The 22281-nt window shown below is 32.9% G+C and overlaps 2 protein-coding genes across 5 annotated transcripts in view; both read right to left on the reverse strand.

Moving 5' to 3' along the window:
- The window catches only part of Nmdar2 (NMDA receptor 2), a 268077-nt gene that overhangs the window by 229519 nt on the left and 16277 nt on the right, over window positions 1–22281 (reverse strand). The gene's annotated exons all lie outside the window — the stretch shown is intronic.
- LOC138141554 (uncharacterized) lies at window positions 3296–5917 on the reverse strand. 2 transcript variants are annotated; one of them, XM_069062289.1, is made up of 5 exons: window positions 5068–5917; window positions 4716–4998; window positions 4456–4663; window positions 4043–4401; window positions 3296–3982 (listed from the first exon to the last, which is right to left on the reverse strand). In XM_069062289.1, exons 2-5 carry the CDS (start codon window positions 4758–4760, stop codon window positions 3494–3496), a joined length of 1101 nt encoding a protein of 366 aa, XP_068918390.1. In that variant the 5' UTR covers window positions 4761–4998; window positions 5068–5917; the 3' UTR covers window positions 3296–3493. The 2 variants fall into 2 exon arrangements, with proteins under 2 accessions (XP_068918390.1, XP_068918389.1); XM_069062288.1 differs by having other exon boundaries at window positions 4716–5917.

The raw sequence follows: 22281 nt of genomic DNA on the forward strand, positions 1-22281 counted from the left end.
GATAGAAGTGAAACTTTTGTATTACAGGGAAACATTGTAATTATTCATCAATCACTTTTAAATAGCATATTCACAACAAAATTGTATATTGTAATGAAGAAAATAAATTATAAACAACGATAACACTAAACAATATCGAAATGCGTAACTCATTGTTCATTTTTAAGCCTCCAAATTAAAGAGAAAACATTATCGATAAATGCCGTGAGTGTGACAAAGACAGAAGTATACACAATTACATACATTTAAGTGAGATGGAAATATTGGCGCAACCGTTGTGCGAGACTGTTTACCCCCACCACTTTTCGTCACACAAAAAGGTTGCCGATCAGAATTTCAAGACCCTCCCATAAAAAGTTTCACTTCAAAAAGTTAAAAGTTCAAATTTCACATGATTGTATAAACATAATAATGTAGATATTTTATGTGATAATTGTTGTGCGGTATGTATATTTTTTTTGCTCAGGTCAGGTTCATTTAGGACACTAAAAAATCAAAAACCTAAAGAACACAGCATATTTCCCTATTTATGATGAGAATTGCTACAGATGTGAAAATGTTATGTTAATTTATCATTACGGACATCAAGTAATAATATGTACTTGATATCCGTATATTTATCCGCAATACTTGATAAATTCAGTATAAAAACTGAATGTAGGTAAAATTATGCAAATTCCCCCGGCGATAAATTTAGCGTAAATACATATTATGTAACCACATTTGCAATGTGATGTTGCATGTTAACAAAAATGGAACAATATGACAAGAACTTAAGAAGACAAATTTTTAAATTTCAGTAAAAATATTTTTTGTTCGACACTGTCAGAATTTGAGAATTTTCTCCTGTGTGAACGGATTTTGATAAATTTGACAACTTGTCAAAACGAAACGTCAAGCTAATTTTAAAGGTTTTCAGCGATTTGGAGCCTTTGGGGTGGCTCGTCGAACAAAAAAACGTTGTATTCAACTCGTTCTTGTGTAATTTGGGCTTTTTTTGGCACTCGAGTTTTAAACTGGCCCACTCATGCCAAAAAAAGCCCAAATTACACACAAACTCGTTAAATAAACTACTATTTATTAAAGACAACACTTTTAAATTTGTTTTTGGTTCTTCACTAAAAAAGTTAATCAATAGCAAAATCAAATTTCACAGATTTTTTACAATTACTATTCATTCCTATAACTGATCCCGCAGTTAGCCGGCATTCGGGATAATTATGTAAAGCAATGACAAGACCCAAAGCCCAGTCCAGCTTGACTACTGACCATCCGCCATGCTTCTGCTGTGACTCAAAAAAAATTATTACTGTAAAACTGTCCAGGCGACTTAAGGATAATAGGAGAGATCGCTAACAGATGTTTGTCAGCTAAAGAGTGTCGTATGATATTTGAGTATTGACTCCACGGGAGTAAATTCCAGTTTTATTCTTATGTAAGGAAGTGTCCGTAAAACATAATGTTGAAGTTGTTAATATAGTTGTTTTTGTTATATCCAGCAGGACCACTTCGAAGATAACGATTATTAACAAAAAACAAAGAAAAGACAAAACATAATGTACCTTATAAAGATTACGAACTTAAAATGAATAAATCCGCCATGACCATAAAGTAAGTTTCGCACATTCAAAATATTAACTCTACAGAGTGGCTACGAAAATTGGAGTCACTCTTCTTCATATTGCCAAGAAATGTCGCTGTTTTTACAAAAAATTGAGGATCAAAAAACATATTTTTCTACTTTGCGTTCGTACTGATACTATTACGATACTGTTTTGCGTATAGCAATAGGAAAAGGCGTGATATAATAATAATACTAAAAACAGTGAAATTTAATTTTTTAATGTTGACGGATACTGTGGTGTCGCGGCAGACCGCAGACGTGACCTTGGGTGGAATCCTTCAACTTTAACGGTTTAAAATTTTTTTTTTTCAATGAAAAAGTGGCAAAGTAGAAAAAATACTGTATGACTTCTCGTTTATAAGGCATTTTATCGCACTTACTCCTTTAGGGCACTCCTCGCTACGCTCGTCGTGCTCTAAACCCGTGCGTGCGATAAAATAAGACTCGTATCATAATATGTACCCATGAATTAATAATACTAAAAACAGTGAAATTTAATTTTTTAATGTTGACGGATACTGTGGTGTCGCGGCAGACCGCAGACGTGACCTTGGGTGGAATCCTTCAATTTTAACGGTTTTAAATTTTATTTTTTTTTTTTTTCATTGAAAAAGTGACAAAGTAGAAAAGATACTGTATGACATCTCGTTTATAAGGCATTTTATCGCACTTACTCCTTTAGGGCACTCCTCGCTACGCTCGTCGTGCTCTAAACCCGTGCGTGCGATAAAATAAGACTCGTATCATAATATACTATTTTAATTTTCATTTAAATATGCGCCAAATATGCTGCATCCCAACGGCATTCGTTTCCACTGTCATGACCCACTTGATAGACAGACTTTTGGATCGCACGGTATAATTGAATCATAACTCCTAGGATACGAAATACGTAAATATGTCCATAACAACCAGGGCGCAATAAGAGGGTGTAATAAGAGGGCGTAATAAGAGGGCGTAATAAGAGGGTATAATGAATTCATTACGCCCTCAAAAAAGTTGATTTCAAAAGTGAATATTTAGTCCATAGCATAACATAGTATGAGTGTATTTTTCAGACTAAACACAAAATTAGAAAATAATTTTACTGTGAAACTTACCAGTTCTTGAACGCACGCCAACAGTACAGTCGCACTTACAGTCGCTATTTCATATTTTGTCTGCCATATCCTAAAGGTTTTGTACTCTTTTTCATATTTCTCTTTCGATTTAAAACTTTCCGTTACTTTTTGACCTTTTTCTTGTACACATTGCAACTTAAAAGCAAATTTGACAAGTCAAATGAAAATTTGACAATTAAAAGTAAACAATCTCTCTTTGTTTCATAAGCCGCCAGATGCAGATAAAGCGTACACAAAGATGCCAATTCTTTGACTTTTTTTAAAGAACACGAAGTGAAAAATAAAATCTTGTATGCATCGAACGATATCCATCTCTCGGGCTAAAGCCCACGAGCTCGATTTCATCGTTCTCCGGGCGTAATCATCGTTGTAACGCCCTTGGTGCATAAATAGCTATTAATAACTGCCAATGCAAATTGAGCAGCGAATAAATATCATAAAATTGTATTATCCTGCTAAAGAAGGTCGCTCTGGTAGAACAGTAGCTGTAAGAGTGAAGGATCATTAGTAGGGCCCGGATTTTAGGCAATTAAAAAGTCGGAAATAGGTGCCTAAAATAGTCCCTTAAACTACTGCAAATAGTCCCTTAAAAACTGAAAATAAGCCATACTAGGTCCTTAAAGTTGTGGTTAATTAAATTAAAAAATGTGTTTTTAAAGTTTTAAGTAGGTACACACAACAAGATATTTACTAATTATTTTTTATTAATTAATATACAATACTACAAGTTTGTTAGTTATTTACATTGTTACGTATTTACATTGCATACAAGATATTGCTCTAAATTTTCTACTTTAAAACATTGTCGGTTATCCACCAAAATGGACTTATATTTTGAAAAACTTCTTTCTACCTCGCAAGAGGTAATGGGCGCAAATTTGTAATAAATTTCTTCCATTTTGGTGTCATGTTCCGGCACATCTTCACCTCTAAAAATTCTTGCCAATTCTAGAAGAAATTTGTATCCAGGATTTTTTTCAGTAACATCTTCAAGTTTTTTTAATGCTACTGCTGCTACAGGGCCTGGAGATTTTTTTAGGGAGGTAAATACGTTTTCAACAATTTTGATTGAATCGGTTAAAGGTAACCCATTTTTTTCCAATTGAGTAATACTTTCGCAGATTATTTTAAAATTACTGCGAACATAAATTAATTGGTTTTTTATTCCGGGTTTCTTCATTATAGACTGTGCTTTTTGAATAGCAACAGCAGAACTTCCATCAAAGGACATGACAACCTGTGAGTAGTTAAAAACAGTTTAACAATCAATTAATTTGCTTATCTTTTATATACTTACTTCTTTAATGGAATCAAAGTGTTCGCTGTAAAACATAGCAGCCTGAAGCCATGTTCCCCATCGTGTTAAAATTGGCTGTGGAGGCAGTGGCATTTCTTTTAGTTTTTCTTTGTACATTTCAACTCTCAAAGGTGCCTTAACGAAAATTTTTTTCACGTTCGAAATTAAATTATCCACATCTTCATATTGATAGCGAATTTTTTCAGCCACTAGATTTAAAGCATGCGCTAAGCATGTGACATGCACAATTTTTGGATAAAACACCTTAAGGTGTCTACCAGATTTTATCATATATGGTGCTCCATCCGTTACAAACAAAAGAAACTTTTCAGCAACAACTCTGGTACTCCACAAGATTTCTACGCATAGAAATTTTAAATCAAAATAAATTTAAAAAAGTGAAAAACCCTTACCTAAAGATTGATTTACGAATCTAGCTATTGTCTCATGATTTGTTCTTTCTAATTGTTTAGACGCCAAAAGATAAGATTTTCCAGGTTCATCTTCTGAAAGTTTCCCAACCAGACAATTCGCCACATATCGCCCAAGTGCATCTGTTGTTTCGTCAACTGAAACCCATATGTTAAAAGGATCCAGCTCATTCCGAATGCGGTCAATAGTCTAAAAGTGAAAATAATTTTAAATTAAATATTAAAAGATAGTATGTTCATACATCTTTGTAGCATTTTGGTAAATAATTTTTCCGTAAAGTAGACATCCGGAATTTTTCTACCACAATATTTTGTCAGAAAATTCTGAAACGCAGGATTTTGTAGTTTGTGCCATGGTATATTGGCAGCTAAAAAGACGTTACAAAGTTCCATATTGAATGTACTATTTGCCGATTCCTCCAAGTTCTGTGTCAGCAACGTTTGCCGAAGCGGTGTCATAATGTTCTCTTTATGGATGGCCGTTTGCTCATGCTGTTGCAAGTGACATTTTTTTTCGCATATAAACTACAAAAAATAAAATTTTCAAATAAGTAAAAAATATAAAATGACATATTTTTAATTATGCTTACTTACCAGTTTACCACAAGCTTTACAAAACATTTCTCGGGTTGATTTTATTTCATATAAATCTTTCTTGCTTGTCCACTGTAATATTTTTTCGCGTAAACTAATTTTTTGTTTCGGCATTATGTTCACTTTAAACAGGTTCACAAGAAACACGACCACTGCACGGAGATAAAGTAAACGAGAAATGACAAATTTGTAATGCTTATATTTACGTCTCCCACCAAATTTCAGAGGAGATGGTTAATTTTATATTTCTTAAATTTTTAGAAAATGACACCCTTAAGGTTTCTCTTATTGTTTCGTTTTTATGGCAAGGACCATTTTATAAACGTTAAAGCTTCTAACAATACCTAAGTATCAGAAAACATTAGACCGCGTATACCTGCACCCCTTCGAACAGAGGCAAACAGATAAACTCTGTAATTTATGCCAGTCCAGTCTAATGGTTTGTGGTACTTAGGTATTGTCGGAGTATTTACCGCTGACATCATGGTCCCAACCGTAAAAGCGAAAAAGTAATTCCTGTATTGTACTGCACTTTGTACATTTCAGTAATTACATCTCCTTAAATTTTAAAATCATAAAGCATTGTAAATTTTATTGAGGTACCACTTTTACATTTTCAATACCGTAAACTTCCCAGAATTCGAAAATTGGGAAAAAACCGCAAAAATGAAATTGATTTTTGGTCATTTTAGGCATGTTCAGGCAGTTAAAAGGTAAAATAGGTATTTAAAGGGCATTTTAGGCCGAATAGGCAGAATCAAATATGGCTCTAATTACTCTAATTAAGCCAGAAATCATTTATAGACAAGTTTCATACATGTGCCTTAAAAAATAAAAATAGTCCATTTTGCCTAAAATCCGGGGCCCTAATCATTAGCTTGCAACATATCCTAATCGGTTACAACCAATATTTATTGAAAGCATAATTACGTAAAAAAAAAACAATGTTGCCAGCAATTCTATTTCATTTTTTATTGTAGTTCCATCTTTTGGGCAAATGTGGAAAAGTTAATCCAATTTTCGTGGCCAGTCTGTACCATGAGTTTTTAATTATAAAAACTTAATTTCTATTTCTAAATTATCCTTCCCAGTATTCTCTTCATCATTACAACATGAAAAACATCAATTTAAGACTTACCCAGTAGAAATGGTATCAATTATTTATGCGTTAATTTTTTTTTTAATAAACTACCGACGAGTTTTCAAAATCAGTGTCTCAATAGATTTAGATCAAAAATTAAAACTTTCTTACCTAAGAATGTGTTTATTTCAATTGAATCGTATGTGAAGGGCTAATTTTGAGGTAATGCTAATTACATACTCGTATATCTATTTACCTTTCTTTCCTTTCATTTGGTCTAAAGATTTTATTGTAATACCTATATCTTATTTGCAGTGGAATTTAACAAAAGATGTTTTTTCAACTAGTTTGGAAAATTAACATAATCTGAATATTAATTTAAGTTAAGAAAACTGGAATATTTCCTAACAAGGGAGGAATTAATATTTCAACACTGAAATTTTGATCGTTTTCTGAGATACGTAACGTGAAAATTGGTATACTTTGTCCAGCGAGAGATTTAAATTGTATTAAAGCAACCCAACACTACAAAATGCACTAGAATACATTAATTAAAGCATAATTTCAAGGCAAAAATGTTACGGCTTGAAGGATATAATTCAAATTTCACGTGCGCTAAGTACTACTTCCTCTACGTAGAATTTAGCGCTTTTTATGTCAACCAATCTCTCGCTGGACAAACTTTATATACCTAACTAAATAATTAAACTTTTCCGTTTATATACCTACCTTACTTTACATCTGTCAAAAATAACCTCCAAATTTACGATGAATTCACGTTTTTCAAGACTTTGCTTAAACTAAACGAACACGAAAAACGTTGTTAAATATTCGTGCGCTGTCACTTTCCACGTACAGTTAGTTGCAAAAAACGTTCCTAATGTAAATTTGGTTTTGTTCATTTGTCAATTAGTTGTCTCTATATCCTGTTCACGTTGGATTGAACAGCAGTGGTGCAAATCGCACACATTTGGCATTAACTTTCAAATGAGTTGTCATAGTGACAGGTCAGGTCATTTGCACCACTCATGTTCCTTCCAACGTGAACAGATATTACTTGACAATGCCTATCAAATAATTTTTAAAAATGTCATTGAATTTTGACCATAATTCTAACCTATCTCTCGTGAGAAGGTTTCACAATATGAAAAAATTGTAAAAATGTGTCAATGTTACAATGACAGTTCCAGTTTTTTTTGCAACCAACTGTACTCAGCCTGTTTTGTATGTTCTTCGATATCAAATGATTCACTTGTATCAGACATTAATAGAATTTCTGTAAATTTATTCGAGCGAACAACCTAACGCCTTCACGTAAACTTTGTTTTTTTGTAAACAAAATTGTTTCTCTATAGTAACGAATACAAAACAATTTTGATTCCGCTTTTTAATTTAGAATATCCAAATTTAATTTAATTTTTCAAACTCCAGTAGAAAAAAATCATGTGTGCAATACGTAGGAAATCCATTTTTTCCGTACGCGGCATGTTTTTGATTTTACTGTCATGCGATACGAAAAAAAATTACATTTCTCAACTCATTGCACAAATAGCTATTATGTTATTGTTAACATAATTGTCTTTTCATGTAAGATTTAATTGAAAACAATGACAAAATATGTAGGTAGGTATTATAATGTTAAGAAGAAGCCATCACAGTTAATTTTAGATTCAGTATTTCGCGGCGTGATAAATTATAAAATATTTTTTCTACGACTCAGGTAAAACATACCATTTATTCGTCCAGCGAGAGAATGGGACATTTTAAATTGTACATCTGTAACCCAACACTACAAAATGCACTAGAATACTGTCGCGAGCAAAAAAAACTGGAAAATGCTCTATTGTAAAACGGTCTTAAATATCATAACCTATCATCATCTTGTATGACATTAATTGACAATGATTAATTAATTTTTTGACACTTTGTTGACGAGGGCATAATCAGGCAGAGACATTTTTTAATTTGTGACAATCTAACCAAATTTTGAAATAACATTGACGACCAGAATTTTTTGCTCGCGACAGTACATTAATTAGAGCATAATTTCAAAAATATTATTGCTTGAAGGTCAATTAAAAAATAATTTACGCTAGGTAATACTTTCTCTGCATAGAATTTAGTGATTTTTATGTCAACCAATCTCTCGCTGGACAAACTATAGTAAATTACTGACTGTTTTTGGTTGCCACATTGAGGAAACTATGAGGAAATATTCTTCCCGCACAGTTTATCATGCAAACAAATACCGAGCGATCATTTAAAAAATAAATCGAGTTTGCTTTGAAGCCTATGCTATAGCATGGGTTGCCATAGGTAACACGCCGACTCGATTTATTTTTTAATTGATCGCACCGTATTAAATGAAAATATCCGATCCAGTAAACTATCAAATTGCTACTAATCCAGTCAATACAGGGTTATTCACGAGAGGAGTATTTCTGAATTTCTTTTTGCCGCAACCCATTATACACATTGCAACAATATCTTGATTTCAAATTTTGAAAATAATTATAACTGAATCCACAATGGCTCTTAGGCCCATATTCACCAACGCCAGTTAAAGTTAACTGTAGGTTAAAATATACGAAAGTATTGTTGTAACATATGCGGTTTACAATCGATAATTGATAAATGTAGGATTTGCGGAACTGAAGGGGAAACAATTGAACACATTATTTCTTCTTGCACCGTTTTGGCTCAAAGCGAATATAAAAAACGACACGATATATTCGCTAAAATTATACACATGAATTTAGCTGTTAAATTCAATTTATTAAAGAATACACAACCACATTATAGTTATACACCAGAAAGTTGTTTGGAAAATGACAGTTACAAGTTATATTTTGATAGAACAATTTTAACTGACATTCATATTAAGCATAACAGACCAGACATTATAATTTTGAATAAGCAACAAAAGCAAGCATATCTTTTAGATATAGCTGTTCCAAATTCACATAATATAACACAGACATATAACACAAAAATTAATAAATATTTAGAGCTGTCCGTTGCTATGAGAAATCTTTGGTGTTTAGAAAAAATTTCGATTTTACCACTTGTAATTTCAGCAACGGGAATAGTACCGCAATCTCTTTTTAAAAATTTAAAAATTCTGGATTTAGATAACACATTGGTAGTTGAAATTCAAAAAGGTATATTATTATACTCATGTCACATCGTGAGGAAGTTCCTTAACATTGACACAGAACATAATACACAACAAAGTCATAATGCGGAGGCCAGACGCCGGTAATTATGTTGATAAGCACTGCACTATTACTTGATAGTAATATCCGTAATAGTGTATGTACTCCGGCAAAATTGCCGTGCCGCCGGGTGGAGGTGGGATAGTTGGGTAACTAAGGTAACGAAACATTTTAACCTACAGTTAACGTTAACTGGCGTTGGTGAATACGGCCGTTAGTCCTGTCCTTCTGTCCTTTGACGTTAAAGCAAAAAATCTTTGTCAATTCGAAAAAATTGTTTTTACAATAACGACGAAAAGACTGATATGATCCTCATTTTGGAGAGCGTGGAAGGAATTCTGTCGCCGCTGCGGATGTTTCCAAGCTGATGGTAGACACTTCGAACACCTTTTACATTAACTTAATTTGTTCATTTATTTGTTGAATTTTGATTAAATACAGGTTATCTGCCAATCTGACATTTCTGACAAATCTATTCAACTTACTTTGATTTATAATTTAAAAGAAATAACACATTTGATTTAGTAGTCACTGCCATTGTATTGTTGGTTGCGGCAAAATAAAAATTCAGAAGTACCCCTCTCGTGAATAACCCTGTATAAACATAAAAAAGAGTTCGACCTTGCAAAAGGTCATGTAGTTCTGATTTTTTAAAATGTTGTTTGGATCTCAGCCAAGTGTAAAAAACCAAATTTGCAACTTCGAAAGACTTGTGCGCGCTGCGTGGTAGCCAAAGAAAAACAAAATGTTTGCACTATTTTGAGTTTTTGCTCAATATCTCCTAAGATATGAGTCTCACAGAAAAAGTTCAAGTTACCTTTTTTAAACTAGATTAAATTCTCTACAGTTTGAGGTCCAAGCGAACTTTGTGCATCTAGCAGTTTCCGAGATAGGGCTCTTCAAAAATTGGGTATTTTTTCCAAGAAGTTAAATTTTTTTGTTTACGTATCTTATTTTATTAAATATTGTCAAAAATACTCGCCCCGTGAGAAAAGTCATGGGAAATGAACTTGAAGTATATTTATTTGGCTTTAAATTGAGATCTGACGGGCAGCTGCAGGTCCAATGCTTCTCTCAAAAGTGGCATATAACCGAAAACCTCGAAAAATGGAATTTGGGAAAAATAAATGAAAACAACTTTTCAGCGCATCAAACATCACGTATATGGCCTAAACCTATCAAATAAGTTATTTTAGCGTAATTTAGTATGTGTGTGGTTAACAACTTGAAGGGAGTTGAAGTTGGTGGAGGATTACTGCCTTCAGCGCCAGACTTGTTCTGGTTGTACGGAAAATCATCGACCACTCCAAGTATGCTCCTTTGGAACGGGTTCATGGAACAGATGACAAGTGGTCTTGATTTTGATCGCTCAAGAATGATTTTCCTCTCATTCATCCGCGCGCTTTAATTTGAGTTTCGGCGGGTACATGTCCTGGCATATACGAGTATGTTTACCATGAACACCATTCCTACGGTCCACTGGGCTAGCACACTGCTGAAGATTCCACGGACATGTGTCAATCCACCGTAGCTTTTCATAAACCGCATCAGCAATCAAATCTGACCACAGGCCGGACCAAAACTTATCGGATCCGCCGATTGTAAAATTTCGTTCTATGAATATCTTAAACTCAGTTGAATCCATCCGCTGTTCTAGAGCCATCATATCTTGCAAATATAAGTAGGCACTCTTTGTGTAGATATAGTGCCTGGATGAATAGTTTTACGAAGTAGACGAGTGAAAATATTGGACCCACAGCTTTGATGTGGGACCATTACTTTCCAAATTATGCAATGCAGTTTTGAATTTGGCTCTCAGCCTTTGGTAGGTCCTATTTTCCTTTGTAAACAAGATGAGAGCTCTCACGTAGCTTATTTTCAGTTTCGCCTCTTTCAGCCAATATCAGATTAGTTAAAATGTGTGCTCGTACAGCCCGTGAATAGGCATGACCATTCAGCATTTTGTCCATGCCTGTGATCTGCATAAATAGTCATAAGTAGCTCCTTCCAGCCACTCGCTGCCATTATTGCACCGGAATGACATGCGAAGATGGAACCCTCCAAGCCTCCCAACCACGCAGCAGAATGTTGGCCACCCTCAACAATATCTCTGGCTTTAAGGAACAGTGGTTAATCAAAAGTAATGAAGCAGGTTTTTTGAAAATGACCTTTACTACTCTCACTGGCTTCAAAAGGTGATATGAACAATATATCGTAATCGGTAGATGGAGCGCGGATGAATAAGAGGAAAATAATTTTTGAGCGATAAAAATCAAGACCACTTGTCACCTGCTCTATGAACCCGTTCCAAAGGAGAAACCTACTTGGGGTGGTCGATGATTTTCCATACAACCACAACAAGTCTGGCGATGAAGACAGTATTTGATCGGTTTAGGCCCTATACGTGATGTTTGATGCGCTGAAAACTTGTTTTCATTTATATTTTCCAAATTTAAAGCTAAATAAATATACTTGAAGTGCATTGTCCATAACTTTTCTCATGGGGCGAGTATTTTTGACGATATTTAATAAAATAAAAGACGTAAACAAAAAAGTTTCACTTCTTAGAAAAAATACCCAATTTTTGAAGAGCTGTATCTCGGAAACTGCTGGACGCACAAAGTTCGTTTGGCTTCAAACTGTAGTGAATTTAATCTTGTTTAAAAAAATAACTTCAACTTTTTCTGTGAGAGGCATATCTTAGGAGATATTAAGCAAAAACTGAAAATGGTGCGAAAATTTTGCTGTTCTTTGGCTACCAAGCAGTGCGCACAAGTCTTTCGAAGTTGCAAATTTGGTTTTTTACTCTTGGCTGAGGTCCAAACAACATATTAAAAAATCAGAACTACATGACCTTTTGCAAGGTCGAATGTTTATATTGACTGGACTATACGATGCGGCGCAATATTCATTTGTTATAATATGTAATTATTATTTTGAAATAAAGGGCATTCATTTTAAATGTTGGGTAAAGTTGTAAACTCAAAACACCATAAATTACGAAAGCGGCAAATTTTCATTGTATCGGTACCGTAAAGTAGGAATCCTTCTGTTCATGTAAAACTGGTACCACATCGTACTTTCACCATCTTATGGACGAGCAAAAGAAAGAGACGTTAAAATGTCCACAAGTAAAAAAAAAAAAATTAAAACACATTTTGTGATCAGTGACCAAAAAAATGTACAGAGATTGTTGATTTTAAATAATGTATTTGACAAATAATATTACTAAATAAAGAAATAAGAGTATGTAATTAGTAAAGTATATATTACATGTATATTTTAAAGTAAGTAAGAAATAAATAATAAAATACGTAAACAAATAAAAAATTAATCGTAATCTGAATCAAATTCACTAGATGATTCACCAGTATCGCCAACAAATATTAATGGTTCCATTTAGTCTTCTAAAAGTTGATCTCGATCCCACCAATCTTTAATTTTGAACCCGAATATGTTGAACATAGTTTTAGATTTACTGAGTTTCGGACAAGTGCCAAAGCAGGCAAGGTTTATTACAAAACCCAACATTTAAAATGAATGCTCTATATCATCATTTACCACTCTATATGATTTTTTTTAAAGAAGTAATAAATTTATACATCGAAGATATAGTTATTTACACTACGAGAGAGGAAGGTAAAGCAATAAAACCATAAAACGAACACCATTAGAACGCAATTTTAGTGATTTAAATTATTAATAAGTATTGTGTAATTATTCATGATAAATCGTAATTACAAATAAGGATGCTCTTTGTCGCACAGTGACGTCACTGCGCAAACGAATTCTGCGTCCTGTGAGACAACAGATGTTGACCGTTAGGTTAACGATGAGTTAAACCAACACAAACCAATAGAAATAAGTGTAGCGGTCAACTGTTCTCTCACAATGCGCAGATCTCGTGTGCATATTTTCCATCTCTTATAAATGTAGAAGTCCATACTTTTAAATTTAAATAAATTCAAGAAACAGTTTGACAGCGAAAATTATGTTAACCAGCATGAAGGTTTTTCTAAAAAGTAGGGTCTGGTAAAAATTTGAACTTTGACATAATTGACTACCGATCAATGATCACAATCTGACAAAGAAATTTTTTGCGACATATGGACAACATTAGCAGATCAATATTCTTCCTAGTTAAGCGGGGTAGAAAAAAAAAACACGAGCAGAGAGCTGGAAAACTCACTTCTGTATCAATAATAGAAAAAATTGATGTTGTTCCAGATATGACTTTGAAATACGAACGCGTTTTACACATCATTCATTGGGTATCAATGAAATGGATACCCAAATACCTGAATGTTGATCAACACCGACTGAAGGTAACCACATCCAAATGAATTTGGAGGCAATTTGAAGATAGTTGGATCGTATAGTTACAACAGATGAAACTTGGCTTTATCATTACGACACATACACCAAATAAATGTCAAAAGAGTGTAAGGATGATGATTCTCGACCCAAAGATCGTCACTTCCGTTTTCTGAGATAAAGATGGGGCAATTTTCACTGATTACATGCAGCAAGGAAAATCGATCACGGGAGAATATTACTGTTCTTTGTTAACAAAACTTCCACATAAAATTGTGTACACACGTAGGATTAGGCAAGTAATTACTGCGGTATAATAAATAGAAGCTTCTTAAATTTTAAAGCTGAATTACAGGAAGCCATGAAAAAAGTATGTACTTGCAATTGTAAAAATTTTAGACGAAAAAAAAATACAAAAAAAAAGATATCAAGAATCCTTGAAGTAGGTAGGTATATCTTTCATTTCCATATCCTTAGTTTCAACAGTTATAAAGAAGAGTAATCTAACGGAAATTGGTTTCTGAAAGTTTACGGAAAACTATACATTTGCAGAATGTTCAGATTCTTCTGAAAAATTATCGTGGTATCATCGATAACAGGTGACTCATCGTGAAAGAAAATCAAAATACATATTTTTCTTTATACCATACTGTTATTAGGATTTATCAGTACTCAATGCTTGATTGATATGACACCTATAACAGACTAGGCCGTTATTCAAAATTATCAGACCGAGGCCGTTATTTTTGCTGCCGTTGCTACGGTTCAGCACAAATGACAACTAAATTTAATTTTTGAAGTAAAGAGAAATGTCAGTCTTACAAATAAATCATCGTTAATGTTAAGTATTATTGGTATAAAGAAAACTATAAAACAACATAGGGCCGATATGGATATAACAGACTCGGTTGATTATAAAATCTCGGCTCCGCCTCAATTTTACAATATCTCAACCTCGTCTGTTATATAACCCATATCGGCCTAATACCGTTATATACTATGAAACCATGCATTGTTAGCTGTCACAGATTGATATCGATTCGACAGGCATGATTTCGCGAATTTTAATTCTAATCTATAAACAACGTTAATAAGGAAGATCTTTTAGAAGATTTTTCAGTAACATGAAGAGCTGACTGGCTATGTAACTTATGACAGGAAGGCCATTTATTTTCAACATTTTTTTAAATATTTTAAATTAAACGTTCACTTTCTTTTCTCTTATCTCAAAATTCACAAGACACAGAACTTGCGTATCCAAGTTTTGAATTACATTTTAATTCAAAATTGCTTAGACATGTTTTACTTATTGTAAGTACTGCGGAGTTATTAACATATGGAGTTATTATTGTAATTTCCTTTAACTTCAGTATCTGAATTCTACTGGGTACCCCAAAATTCGCGGAACAAATCAATGAGGTAATGTCAATTCATGTTAGAAAATAACGAGAAAAATAATTAAAAAATTCTATACCTCTTAGATTTGAAGATATGGGGGCCCAAAGGTGCAGCTTTGATCTCATTTATTTTAAATATTAAAAAATATTTTGACTATTTGTCTTTTACTAGCCAGTGGCCTAATAATTTTGAACGATTGTGATCAGGTTTGCAATTATTTTCTTCATTATTTCCAGCATTTTCAAGTAGTAATTTTATGTTCGTTTTACCTCAAATAGTGTACGGCAACACGGCTTTGATTTTTCCCTCTCATTTCCATAGATACAACAAAAATGAAATATTTGCAGACTATTGGGATGCATAGAATGTTTTTAAATGTTGCCACATTTAGTGTAACGAATAGGTCCATATCTTCTACAAAAAAGAAGATTGATTTTTTTTAACATGTTTACCTGATCTCTTAATGACTACTTAACAACGTACTACTACGTTGTTCCGCGAATTTTGGGGCACCCAGTATATTCAAATTTTCCAAATACAAACTGAACATCATTCATTAATATAAAGTGTGATTCAAAAAAACGTTCATCAAAGTATGCCCTGAAAGACAAAGATAGATATGACAGGCATGTCGTAGCTTGCGTCAATTCTGACAGATTTAATTTCAGATTTATGATTGTGAATCTTATAGGTTATTAATTTATGATTGTAATATTTGAACGTTTTGGCTTTCACCGACCACCAAAAACCCTGCATGTTGGAAATTTATTTTAAAAACGGCGTAAAAATTGATGGACAGTAGGTTTATTCGACACGTAATGCTTTTGAAGATTTCCAGGAAACTTTTCCAGAAGTGATCGTGCATTTTGATACATTAAACAGAAAAGTACATTGTCTTGTGCAGTTTACAAGGAAACTGGAAGTGTAGGACGTAAAGAAGGTAACAGTGAAACAGTACGACAACAGAACGGCCAAATACTTCAATATGCCATTTACAAGTCAATCTGTCCTATAGGCTATACCACTTGTCAACGTATTCTGAAACAAGATCTTCATTTACACCCTTATCATCTACAACTAGTCCAGGAAGTACTTCCAAATGATCGACCTCGAAGACAGCAATTCTGTCAGTGGTTTATGGAGAATTTTCAGCTATAATATAACTAGTGGTATGATTATTATTATCGATGATATTATGAGTGAAATTGAGCTGGAGATTTCGCGAGTCCGAAGGACGAGTGAAATGTCCTGCTTCAATTTCACGAATTTAATATCATCGATGATTAATAATACCACGTGTTATATTCGATGAGACAATATAATGAATGAAATACAAAATTATTCATTTATTTGTCAAACTGACAAATTTATTTCAATCAAAAATCGTAACGACAAAAATAAATCAGATAATTTTTTTTATTTTTTTTATTATCGCTGTGATAGCCATGCAACTAAGGACTTTACGCGTTTTCATTGGATCATTGATGATCACGTGATACATGAATTATATTGTCATAAAAATAGTGCAACAGTGGAAAAAACATTCTTTAGTGATGAATCGTGCTTTAATGAAATTTTATGACAACCACATTATTAGTTTAAATATGCCACATGAGTGGTCCCCCAGGTCTTGTGATTTGACCCCGTGTGACTTCTTTTTGTGGCCATACTTTAAAAATTCAATTTTCAGTGCACCTGTGGTTGATATGGATGATCTTCGGCAAAGGATAGATAAAAATTGCGAATAAATCAATAATTCGCCGTGGATGTTGGAAAATGTTATTGACTGCATTAAAAGAAGTATTAGGTTATGCATGCGTGAACGTGGTGGTCACATAACACATCGTCTTTAAGTTTTGTTTATTAGTAATTATTTTTAAATCAATGAAGTACATTTGTCTAATTAAAATTTAATTTAAAAAATTTAAATTTAAATTGAACTCTGTTTCTTTTTTCAACTCTCCGATTGATAGTTCTGATTTCGTTCTGATCTGAGTAGTTCAAGATTCAAGAATACGTTCGTAGTTCTAGGGTCCCTAAATAAAGTCCCAACCTTATGATCAGACATACGTAATTTTTTTTATGCACGATTATATTATAATTTGACAATTATGCACAAATTCTCTTGACATAAACGTCTCTTTATGGCCCACGGATCACTTTATGCCCGTGGGCCATAAAGATATGTCAAATAAAAGTCAAAAACATTTTTGGTGAAATTAGGAAAAAAATTGCCACTGAACTTAAATTACCTAATCTTGAACGGGGATTACTCGATACTGGACACTCATTTCTGCCGTTTTCTCATCCTCGTTTATCATTTCGTTAATGAATTTATAACCGAAAATTGCAATTGGCATAATGGCTACGGGTGTTTTCACTGTTTCCAAGGTTACGCGCAAAACTAAAAATTTGACGGGAGTACTACGCGATGCAAACATCCCGTGGTGTGGGCAGACATTTATTTATTAATTTTTGTTAAATGTTAGGGTTTTAGGTCTTAATCGTGCATAAAATAGTGTATGTACTGCGGGCGTGAACTGGCTTTTATGGCCTTCAGCGTGTTTTTAGCCCTCGTTATCACTCGGGCTCAAAATCACACCTCAGGCCATAAAAGCCCTCTTACGCCCTTAATACATAAATAACTATTATGGCACACTTTGATGACAGGTTTTTTGAATCACACGTTAGTTCATTACAAGGTTATAATAATTTGACATTTTCGGGTTTTTCTTTTTTAATGTCCAGTATGAGAAAATCTATAAAAAAATAAGTACAGAAAAAGTGCCTACTTACGTGGTTTTTACACAGAACCGCAGAAACGTTCATAGTTTGTTGTATTATTTTTTATTTATCAATAATAACATTAATTGTAAGCCTAACATCATAAAAATCGAAGCACCTCATATTTTGAAAATTCTTCTTCATCAAATTTGTTGTATACTCCAATTTTTACCCTTTTGCGATGACGTCATTATCTAGTAACTTCACGTATGTTTGAGCTAGGATCAGAAACAAATTTGAATTGATCATAAATAATTATAATATTTCAAATTTGTTGACAATTGCTTCGAAAGGTTATGTTTGCAATCAATGTAATAAGTGAAAGAAATTAAAAATTGTCAAATTGACAGGAGCATAAAATAACCTCAAAGTGACCATCAATAAATAAATGTGCCTTTTTTTTGTTTTTTTCTGTTTCTGTCATTTCAATAAAGATAAAGCGAGGAAGAAAATCGTGACGTCACCTCAAAAGGGTAAAATATATCTAATATACCTAATCGTCATAAGTCATAAGTCATAACATAACCATAACTTTTCGAGATTTGTATTTTTTTAGTGAGCGGCCTGAGCAATTCTCGCCAACACCCTAGCGGTCGGTCAATCAACCACAACCTGTAAACTGCGACGCTAGAAGCAGCTTTTATAAAAAATGAATCTCGAAATTTACAAATATTTTGTAATTTTCAGTTCTTCATTTTTTTTTTTACATAAATCAAAATATGATAAATGCATCCAAATTTTTAATTCTATTTTTCTAAATAAAAAAACGATATTATTGTTTGCATTCTATAATAGTATATTAAAAAACGAGTTTCATAAGAGGGTATTTATTTCATGAGTTCAAGTTTATGAAACGAGTCGCGAAGGGCCAGTTTTATAAAGGACGAATGGAATAAACGCCTTATGAAACGGATTTTTTTACTGTTTTTTTTTCTCTTTTGCACCTTTTGAGTCGTTTTGAAATCAAAAGTAAGAATTTTAAAATTCTGGGGAATTTTATGATGGTTGGCAAAAAACAATTGAAACACGGGATATTCGCACGTATCGGCTGACGCTGCCAGAATCCTCTAGAGTCTAGGCTTTAGAGGATTCTGGCAGAGGAGTCTGGCAATACCAACATGATAACCGTAAATTGTACTATTACTATGTACTTATTGTAGAACTGCTTTCAGCTGTTATAATACTGTTTTTGGTATCGTAACAGCTCTGTTACGAACGCAAAATAGAAAATAGTAATTTATTATACGTGTTTTATAAGACACCATTTTGTCGCACGCGTTTTTTAGAGTACGAGGAGCGCAGCGACGAGTGCTATAAACAAACAAGTGCGACAAAATGGCTTATAAAATGAGTATAATACAATATTTTTTCTATTCTACCCCTTAAATTTAAAAAAAGTACAAAACATAATGCTAGAAAATTATATTTGGCAAATATAAAGGTTGGTAACGCTGGTAAATAGACGAACAATTGTAAGTTTTGAATTTAAAGTGTCCTGAAGTACAGTGATTACGTAGCAACAACTCACTATAAGTCACTGCCAACATTAAAAATTTAAGTAAATCTTCCTGAAACGCGTATCGAAAGGAGCTCCTTTTCGAAACCCGTTTGAGTGTTATACTGACTGTGTTATAGGTGCAAAATAGAAAAAAATATGTACGATTTTCGTGACTTTTCATGGATTGATTTCATGATATTGGATATTGAAAAAGGAACACCCGAAATTTTCATATTGTTATAAATTTTTTATAAACAATCTAATTAACGTCTTCTTTAAAAATTGCACATTTCAATAATGGAAATATTTTCTTTCCCGTTGAGACAGATCAATTTTGTTTTTTTAAAAACCATTTTTTAAATCGCATCCGCCAATTGTTTTGTAGATTCAAATATGGTATAGTATGATTACCGAATTATCGATATTAAAAGGTAAAAATAGACTGGCAGTGAAATTCCAGTTTTACACCAAAATTTTCACAAAAAATAAATTCTTTAATAAACAAATTTATACAACTTCCAAAATGTCATTCTTCGAAATTAAAAACTCTTCATCCAACAAAAACAATCAAATTAAATGTTCAAACTAATTTTATTCCTGGCAGTAATCTTGCTAATAGTTTTTAGGACTGAAAACGAATATTTTGGAGAGTTTCGGATTGGATTGCCCTCGTTTCATCCTGGATTCTTTCTTTCAATTGTAGCTGGCCGATTGCACTTAACCTTGCTTTTGATATAACCCAATACAAATCTAATGGGGTGAAATCGGTCACTCAAAAAATCCCCTTCTACGGATCCTTAATTATGCACTGATTCTGCAGGCATGACCACTACCACTACCACTACTCCTACTGCGGTACTCTCGCAGATACAAAGAGGTGTTTTTGGAAGTCAACGTAATAAATTTAATCAAACGTAAAATAACAGAACCTGATTTTTTTATCGGATAAATTTCTCAATTTTAGGAAAACTTTTTGTTTTGACAATTTTACGGAGTTGAGCTAAAGCTTTCGGGTCTAACCAGAATAAAAATGCCCAAATTCAACGAGTAAAATTGTCTAAAGCAAAAATGTTTAAGTGAAAATTGGGAAATTGACCAGATATAAAAATCAGGTCGTGTTATTTTTGGCAAGATTAATTCAAGAATACAAACTTTAACATTAATTATTTATTTATTATACTTACAGTTATTAAAAACACAATTATTAAAAACAATTTGAAAATCTAACAGGAGTAGCATGCAATTGTAATCACTTGACAAATGACAGAGTAGCAGGACGTTTTAACCGCGATAAACATTTTTGATTGGATGAAAGCAAGCGCTCTGATTGCCTGAATACCCACATTTGATGTATATGGGAATTAATCAGCAATAGAACTCTTTAAAATAAACATTTTTTACATATTGATCTTTGTTAATCGAATATTTTGTTTTACATTTTTCTAATCCCTAATTTGACACTTCGCTCGTGGGATAATCATCAACTGAAACTAAAGAGTGAGTGAAAATGTTTTTGTGTGGTAAAAACCTTACAGTTTTTTGAAGAAAGAACGATCGCTGTTCTAAAGGCGGCCTTACACCAAGGCAAAAATTGGCAACATGTTGCCTGCAACATTTTTTAGTAATGACCGGCAACAACTATCAGTTTTTACTGTTTTACGTTCGAGTATTTTAATCGAATAATTCTTTTTTCATGAGGGTATGAATTTTAGTGTTTAAATTATGTTTCATTTTAACTCTGGAAGAATTTGTGATAAAAAAATTTCATTTTAAGGAGTCCTATTGTTGGTTAATTTTATTACGTGGACTTCCACAACACTCGGTATACATGTAAACCAAAAACGAATTGTTCAAAAATTAGAAATGGTGACAACAAATCAAGAAATTATTATGTCACTTCTGACTTTTTAATGATAGCACTAATAGTTTTATGATGTAGTTTATTTATAGGTTCGTGATATTTAATTGAGAATATAATTTTTGCCTAAAATCATTATGCAAATATTCCTAATCAATCGTTTAGGTACTAATAAGTGAGAATAAATTATTCTCACTTATCAACAATGCATAGTGACGAAAATGAACATGGTTACCAAATAAGAAACATTTACACTATTCGTATTGTAAATAGTTATTTCGGCTTCGCCAACTGGTAAACACACCATTACCTTTCAATTTTAGGTTCAGGTAGCTGCGATTTACATCTGTAACACGCACGGTTAAATTTCTCTTTCTACAGTTACTTAATACGTAATTACGTAATACGTTACTTTAATTTAGTGTAAAAAATAGTATACATATTATATCATAATATTGCGTCTCGGTCTTCAATCTTTGGGCTTGGCACAAAAAGACCTTCTACTCTGAATGATATACCTACTAATTTATTTTGTTGCATTAATATTACAATTTTCAGATTTTAAGGCAACAGTAATTCCTACTTCCCTTGTAATATTATTGGTACCTACTTACTTGAAATTTTCATAATACGTGTCAGTAAACTCTACAACACTTACTTTGTCCAGCGAGAGATTGGGAGATTTTCAATTGTATTAAATTAACCCAACACTACAAAATGCACTAGAATACATTAATTAGACCATAATTTCAGGGCAAAAATGTTACTGCTTGAAGGATATATTTCAAATTTTACGTACGCTAAGTACTACTTCCTCTACGTAGAATGTAGTGGGTTTTATGTTAACCAATCTCTCGCTGGACAAACTTTACCTAAATTATTCGAGGTACTTTCATGATCGCGATTTGTAATTAATTATTAGTATCCTGAACTTTAACTAAGATAGCAGAGCCCAAATCTTACCTTGTTAAAAAAGCTTTCGACCGGTGCAATAATAAAATACGGGGTGCTATTTGAAAAAAATGAGTTTTTGACATTTTTAGTTTGATATGTTTAAAAAATTGCA

Source organism: Tenebrio molitor, chromosome 1, assembly GCF_963966145.1.
Source record: "Tenebrio molitor chromosome 1, icTenMoli1.1, whole genome shotgun sequence".
Taxonomy (NCBI): Eukaryota; Metazoa; Arthropoda; class Insecta; order Coleoptera; family Tenebrionidae; genus Tenebrio; species Tenebrio molitor.

Bases quoted from the DNA above. Each gene is read 5' to 3' on its own strand.
- LOC138141554 (XM_069062289.1), bottom strand. From the start codon at position 4,760: ATGTCTACTTTACGGAAAAATTATTTACCAAAATGCTACAAAGAT. The intron at 4,664-4,715 runs GTATGAACATAC...TTTCACTTTTAG, and splicing joins TACCAAAATGCTACAAAGAT to ACTATTGACCGCATTCGGAA. The intron at 4,402-4,455 runs GTAAGGGTTTTT...TTCTATGCGTAG, and splicing joins ATTCGTAAATCAATCTTTAG to AAATCTTGTGGAGTACCAGA.